General features: G+C 45.7%; 1 protein-coding gene across 1 annotated transcript; it reads right to left on the bottom strand.

The window, feature by feature from the left end:
* Positions 1 to 225: 225 nt before the first annotated feature.
* On the bottom strand, positions 226 to 1,692 carry Ldoc1 (LDOC1 regulator of NFKB signaling). The gene has a single exon (XM_047536157.1). The coding sequence runs from the start codon at positions 1,530 to 1,532 to the stop codon at positions 1,095 to 1,097; it is 438 nt and encodes a 145-aa protein (XP_047392113.1). The 5' UTR covers positions 1,533 to 1,692; the 3' UTR covers positions 226 to 1,094.
* Between the last annotated feature and the right edge of the window lie 6,252 nt (positions 1,693 to 7,944).

Below are 7,944 nucleotides of genomic sequence, written 5' to 3'. Positions count from 1 at the left end.
CTACCTACTACTCAGCCACCCTCACCTTGGACGCTTCAGAGGACCTCCTTTGCCAAGGGTCTAAGAAATACCTTGGTGAGGGGAGCACCGGAATTTCTACAAAGCCCTAAGATTGCTGTCCTCTGTAGTCTAGAGATTACAGTGGGAAACACTGGGGTCCCTGATGCCAGTGGAAATAAGCGGAATAGAATGAGAGTGTCAGAGGTCAATGATAGCACTTAATCATTAAAAGACAATCATTTATTTTTTCCTTTTTCTTTTTTTTTTTTGTAGTGCTTGATATTTATTGAAAAGAATGCAAATGCTTTTTCCAGGTAGTATAGAGGAGCTGGGTTAAGTGCCTGTTTTTATTTGCTTGTTTTTAGTATTATTTGTCCAAATGCATACATCTGTGAAATTGCTGAATTAAAAATGACAGCTGTGCAAAACCAGTGCATAAGAGAAAAGAAATGTCAACATTTCGGCTGCCAGGCACACCAGGCTCCTGCAGCAATCTGACAGGGCAGGGAAGGACCCTGGGAGTAGGCAGAGAACTAACCAGCCTGTTAGACTGGCCCCTTTAGGGGTGGGTGAGCTGTCCAAATCAGTGTCTGATGAGGTGTAGCAAATTCAGGCATATTCTACATTGGTCCTTATCCAAAGGCAGTAGTCTGTTGGTGGGATGTGGTAGGTGGTGGTAACGTTGCAGCACAGATCTCTGGGCAGATGTAGGCCTGGCAGTTGGGTGGGTGGCAGCAGCAGGGCGGTGGGTGGTCAGTTTTAACAGGGGCCTGGCCAAGTGCTGAGGCTCAGGACACAGTTCAGATTAGCAGGGCAGGGGTCCTGGGACTGGCCAGAGTTGATGGTAGCGCGCTTTAGAGCAAGGCCCAGGCCAGCCCCAGTCCCAGCCCCAGCCCCAGTGCAGGCAGCAGGTAACTGGAGCGCTATTCCTGGAACAAAGACAAGCACTATGCGGGGATGAAGGAGAGAACAGGAGGACAGGCAAGGGGACAGGACCGGAGCGCAAGGAGGAGCACAGCTGGCTCAAGGAGTGGCAGGGTAGCAGGGGAGTGGCGTGCAGGACTCTCCCCGTCTAGGCCCAAGAGGCTACGGGCCTAGTAATCATCCTCTTCGTCGTCGTCGTCGTCTTCGTCGTCATCCCAGCCAAAACACTGTTTCATCTCATCAAGAAAGGCCCGGTAATCGCCTAGGATGGGGCTATCCATCTCGATGTAGGGCACCACCCACTCCTCGGCTTCCCCGCTGAGGAGGCTGATTAGGAATGCCACCTTCATGGCGTCGTTGCAGAATCGGTTCTCATTCACGAGCATGTAAGACGCCGTCTGCACGATAAACTCGGGCAGCCGAGAGCTCTCGCCGTTAAACGTTTCGGGGAAGGGCACCGGGCAGCTCGGCGGACGTACCTGGCGCAGCAGACTGGCCCTCTCGCACACCAGCAGCCGCAGCTGCTCCATGAGCTGGCTGTTCTCGATGCTCAGGGCACGGTGCCGCATCAGGAGCGCGTGCAGCAGCAACACCAGCTCGTCCACCATTGCGAACTGCTTGCAAGGGCTGGGCTCGGCTGGGCTCGGTTCGGCTCCGCTCGGGTCGGCTCCGCTCGGGTAAGGTGCACACCGAGGCCTCGCAGGAAGTGCGTGTCCTCCGAGGTGCGCGGTGACTAGGGGCGGGGGGCGGCGCAGCAGGGTCCCGGCGGCTGCGCAAGCTCCGCCCACAAGGCCACTAGGGCCGCCGCGCGCCGGCGCAGCGTGGCGGGGAAGGCGTGGCCAGGGAAGGTGCTGCGGGAGCGTGGGGGCGTGCCCTGGGCGGGGAGGGCTGGGTTGCTAAGACGTCGGACTGGGTGGGCGTGGCTAGGAAAGAGGCGCAGGGCCGCGGAGCAGCAGGCAGATGATTGTTCCAGAGCCTGAGGGTTCAAGACACCCTCAGGCTGGCCTCCGAGCTCCGACGTGGGTGTGTATTAGCAGAGGACCGAGCCAGCGCCGCGGCTCATCTGTCAGAGCGGGCCAACCTGCTCAAGTTGAATCCCTTTTCTCCAGGGGACTCACACAATACAATGTGTGTGGATCTGCCGCGACCAGATTTCCTTGACATGCATTGTTAACACATTTCCTTGTTTATTTCAGTCTCACCGAGAGAGAAACTTTGACACTGCTGGCCTCACTGTGGGAGTCCACATCCTTTGAGAATCATGAAGACCCTCCTGGGGTCCTGTTTGTCGTGACAAAGCAACATTAAAAGGGGCCTTTAGTTGAGAAATGATATTGTATACTTTTTAAATCTAAATAGTTGTGAGATGAAAAGTTCAGCAAAAATAAGCATCCAATAGCTATTTGTAGATGTTCTGACTTTGGTTCTGTGTTTCATGTTCTGATATTAGTGCCACTGTTTCTGGGTGATATTCTTTGCTTAACAACTACTACACTGTTGAGATGCTTGTGTTCTAAAATAATTTTGTTTTACTAGTTTGAATGTGATTATTCAAGTAGTTGTGGACAACACATTTGAGTCTGGAAACAGCGCCAACATATACTCTTGGCTCTGCTTTCCAAATATATCTTCAAATTCAACCACATTTTGTTGCTTCTATCACTATTCCCCTGATTCCAACCTTCCTTTCTCACCCAGACCGCTGCAACTAATTCCTTAGCTTTTAGTCCTTCCTCACTTAGTATGTTCTCCACAGGACAGCCACAGAAATCTTTTAGAACAAGTCCCTTTATTCCATTGCTCAAAACTCTCCACCAGTTTCCTTCCCACTCAATAAAGCAATGTGTTGGTCACCGCCTATAAGACTCTGCTCCTTCTCCCCTGCCTCTTTACATGCCGTGTTCTGCTGTACTCACACTGTCTCCTTGCTGATTCTCACACACCTCAAGTACTTCTGGTCTTTCCACCTTTGAGTCCTTCTGCTTTGCAAGGTTCTCTCCCCCAGTTAGCTGCTTGATTCATTCTCCTGCTGCTTCAGAGAGGACTTTCCTGCAGTCCATCAGGGCACTGTATATTCTATGCCAGCAATCTACCCAATTTCCCTACTTCACTGATGTACATAGCACATGTCATACTAATGAACATGATGCTATAGCACTTTGTTCATGATTGGCCTCCAACTTTAGAATGTAAGTCCATGGGATGAGGGGCTTTGCTTTGCCAGTGGCTCTATCCTTAAGGTTCAGAAAAGTGCCCAGGCCAGAGTAGGGGCTCCATAAATGTTTGCTCAAATACAGACTCTCCAGGTACAGGTGTTGAGATAAAAATTAGAAGTGGTAGCTGCACAAGTGTCCACAAATACTCTTTGAATTGTCCACCGTGTTCTATCTCTGTTCATCAATCAGTGAGATGACTGATGGAATAAAAACAGCAAAATATATTTTTGAAGCAATCCTATTTGGTCCTTTACAATAGAATTGATTGATTACCCATGGAAGTGGAAGAGAAGAGAGAAACAGAGTCATCACGCAAGCGCAGAAGAAAGGATCATACTGGTGAAAACAAAAGATAAGAGGAATGGAACCACTTGGGACTCTCCTGTGCTGTGAGCTCCCACACTAGATGAGAAGCTCTTTGGAAGCAGGCAGAGATCCATTCTGGCTCACACTTTTATCTTTGGCATCTGACAGCATTTACTGCATGCTCCAAAATATTCAATGGAAGTGCCCAGGACTGAGCAGTGACTTTGTAGTGAGGTGCTTCCCTCAAAGGGAAAGGAGGGAGGGAGTGGAGGCAAAGGGTTTATCACTGGCTCACAGAAAAAGCAGTTGGGAAGAGGTGAGTCATATGTGAACAGAACTGAGAATGCTGAGGTTCCGTGTCAAGCGACTTCCAGGCGCCTGTGAGACTCTCCCACCAGTACCAAGACCTACGGCGCTCCCTTCTCCGTTCACCCTGCTCAGAGCTACACGTTGCCTTCCTCATTCCCCTTCCCTCTCTCCAGTGACCCTTGAATGCTCCTTAACAGGTATGTGAAAATGCTGGGGGCAAAGACAGGTACTCCCTGTGACTTGTCTCCAGCTCATTAAATTTATCAGGACAGCTCTGACTGGGAACACCCTAGAGTGGCTTAGACTCCACCACGTAGTAGGAGCAGAGGCCCAAGGCCGTGGGAGTGAGCCCTGGTGCTTCTCATTGCCACCATCGTCCATATTCCAAGCACTGCCTGGTACGCACCTAGCAGCCAGTCTGTAGAACTGCCTTGAAATAAATGTGAAAAATGTCACCTGATGCCTGGGTCACCAAAAGGCCACGCACAGCACACCTGGAACTGGAATGTGCATCCAGGAGCAGAAAGCAGCTTTGGAGATGATATTTGTAAGAGAGACCTATAGTGCCACCAAGATTCAGGCCACCTCTCATAGACCCCTCCCTCTTGCCCCCTGCCTTCCTTTCTTAACCAGGTGCACAGGGGGCTACTTTTTACAGGAATCAAATCTAGAAGGCTGTGGAGGCCTTCCGCTTAGAAAAAGGAATGAGGAAGAATAACTTCCTCTCTCCTGTCTTTCACAGCTTACCAAAATGCCTAGAAAAAAATTTTTGCTTTATTATTTGAAGTACTGAATAATATATTCTATGATTAAAAGAAACTGCAGTAAATAATATCAGTGTGTTATAAAAGGAACATTCTCAACACCTCTTACTATCCCCACAAAAAGATCACTTCATGGAATTGTTGGAAATTCAAAATTGGTGTTCTCCCCCACTTTCTCTTTCTGCCCAGAAATGGGTAGGATGCCTAGAACTAGCTATCTTCTAATGACTGCATAATATTTCACCTGAATTTCTCAGGAACACACTACCTCAGAACTAAGTAAACCTAACTCTGTTGACTTTCTCAGACAATACAGGAAAAACGTAGTGCCAAATAAACTCAGGGTCCCAAAGATGAATAACTGGAAAATTAGACTTCTGTAACTGAATAATTTCTATGAATGAATATCTTCTATTGAATAATGTATATTCTTCACATAGCTTGCATTGCTATAATACAGAATGTATTGTTTATATCAAATTGCACTACGATTCTAGAGAAAAAAGAATTTTTCTTCCCTAGTTATTGTAATAAAATTAGTCACATTCATTATACAAGAGTTTATACACTTGGTTTGTTTCTAGCACTTGCATATATTTCAGAAACTATGTGACATCATACTAAATGTCTTCTTTTTTAAAATTTTTATTTAGTTGAAGATGGACAGAATACTTTTATTTTGTTTATTTATTTTTAGGTGGTGCTGAGGATCAAACCCAGTGCCTCACACATGCTAGGCAAGTGCTCTACCACTGAGCCACAACCCAGCCCTTAAATGTCTTCTTATAGATAATAAGAGAGTGGTCTGTGGTAATTTGTGTTGCCTGGTTTTGTGTTAAATGCTTAACAGGCCTCTCTTTCAAGTTGGCTGGTTTCTGAAATCTAGACTCCGTTTTTCATGAGGCAAAATGATGTGGTGAACTGAAGATAACCACAAATTCTTTGCCACTCAGCAGAAAGGTGTAAACAATTTTTCTTGCCCTGTGATTTGATCTGACAAGTAAAATGTGATGAAGTCACTTAAAATAAATAAGGCTTGAAACACCTGAAGATTCTGTCTTCCCCACTGGTGTGCTCCGAATGGGGATCCCCGTCAACCACCAGGGAGGCAAGAAGTCTAACTACCCTGAAGAAGCTCAAGACGGCAGCACAGAGAAAGAGACCTCATGGGGAGGAGAAGCCTGACAGCAGACAAGCAGGAGACTGTGCTGCCTTCTTGCACTCTCCAGCCCAACAGAGTCACCACCTGAATGCAGCTGAATGAATGACTTCAGCTGATAACATAGAAACTAAAAAAATGCTAATTTAAACCCTAAATGAATTTCTCATCCACAGACTCATGAACAAATAAAATGGGAGTTTGTGTAATCTGCTAGAGATCAAAAACATGGAGAAACTGAGGATACGCTGCTCTATTCTGTTTTCTTAGGTTTTGTATTTGCCTATTTAACATTCATTAACTGCAGGGTCAAGCAAATGGCCAAACTTCTTTACCTCTCCCTGCAATCCAAAGCCCACATTCTGAAATCACTTGAACTCTCACCCACCAAACCAGTATTTCTCCTACTCAAAATTAACCCAGACTCAGGTACCTGACGACTAAGGACAGCCCCTAGGCCTCAAAGCCTGCTGGAATTATTTAAACAAAATAATCCTAAAATGTTTGCACAGTCCTCTCCTGCCTTCCCCACAGATTCCCCAAAAGAGTGGCCAGTGGCTCTCCCACGCTTCTTTCCACCTTCAGACCAAAACCCAGTGCTTCCCCAAGTGGCCCTGCCCGGCATGGTGGGTGTGTCTCCTCCTCTGCAGAAATAAAGTACCAAAAATCTTTGAATGGCACTGGCCATTCCTCGTTGACACTCAGTCACCTCCATAAATTAAAATCCTGTGTGCACAACTGAGGCAAAGCCAAAGTAATCCTCTCCTGCCAGGAACTTCAGTGTTTGCTCATGCATGCGTGCATCTCTGTCCTCTAGGAGTGTCTGTACCCAAGCAGATGGAAGTACGCCACTGCCCTGTATCACTTGGATATACACTTGGATTTTGCTTGTGATGAGAACTGGCAGCATGACCGTATGACAAATATAGGATCAAAACCAACCATGTTTTCTCCAGGGAATACATATGCCTGTGTAAAAGAGGGTGAAATGCATTTCAGAGACGCACTATGGAAAGCAAAGAATTTCTGAAGAGTCCTGAGTTCGAGTCCTCATACTCTTGCTTATTAATGATGTGGCTCGAGCACATCTTTTAATTCTTCAGTCTCCTTATCAATAAATGTGTACAGGAATCAGATATGCCTCATAAGACTGTAGCAAATACAAAATTATATAAAAGTATCTGGCAAATTACAAAGTAACACGTAGAGACTGCCTGTTATTGTTTGCTAGAGAATTGTGATTTACTAGTCTTGCAGGGACTATATTATCTGTATTTTAAATATAATGGGTAGCTATTTCACTTCTCTTATTTTACCTAGTGTCTCTAAATTTATCTAATGTTTAAAATACAAAAATGTTTACTTGAATAAGTACTTGGAAAAATAAGATAAAGTTTCACTTGGATTTTGCATGCTGTCAATTTAATACCTGAAGCTCTCATAATGATGAGACATAAATTCTGTAGGAAAGAAGTGTCCACTATCACATTCCAAAGACAAACCTGCATTTTCTACTTTCCTTACCCATCTTGGGAGGATCTGTGCTACATCCAGATATGGATGCACCATCCCTCTCAGAGTAAAGGCACCTCTAGAAACCTTTTATCACTATAGCGGACCCTGGTGGTTCTCCAGCAAGAAGCCAGTAGCACCAGGGGCATCTCAGACAGGAAATGGGTTTCTCCCAGTGGTAAGAGCTTCTTTAGTCAGCCATCAGCTAAATCCCAGCATCCTCTCCTTGTGTTCCCTGGGCTTTCCTGCAAGGTTCCTTCACGTCTTTTGGTTTCTCCTATGTATGTGGTGACTCTTTCGTGCAATACAGAAAACAGGTTCTTTCCTGCCAGGACACCACTGTGTGAAAAACAGGAAGGGAATCACCCAAATTTATAGGGAGGATACTGGTAGTCATTCCCCCTAAGGGTTGCTATGTTGCTACATAAGAGAAGGACCTTCAGAGAGGTCCATTAATGAAAGTAGATCACAGATGATGACAGAAAGGTCCAGAGGAGATGAACAAGTTGTGCAACACAAACAGAGGACATTATCTTTAAAGGGAGCATGAAAATATAGAAAGAACTCTGGCTTCTGGGTGACAATACAAATTCTACCTCTGACATTTTCTTTCACAAACACTGAGCAACTCTTAATTCCAACATCCTTATTTTTCCTTATTTATAAAAAGCAAGTTAAAATACCCCCTCAGAGTCCATCCCAAATAAGAAAATTGATAGGACAGTAAGTTTTAAATCATAAAATACTTCTTACA

Source organism: Sciurus carolinensis, chromosome X (genome assembly GCF_902686445.1).
Source record: "Sciurus carolinensis chromosome X, mSciCar1.2, whole genome shotgun sequence".
NCBI lineage: Eukaryota > Metazoa > Chordata > Mammalia > Rodentia > Sciuridae > Sciurus > Sciurus carolinensis.
This window is presented reverse-complemented; position numbering and strand designations above follow the sequence as displayed.

Coding starts and splice junctions, on each gene's coding strand:
- Ldoc1 (XM_047536157.1), bottom strand. CDS start 1,532: ATGGTGGACGAGCTGGTGTTGCTGCTGCACGCGCTCCTGATGCGGCAC.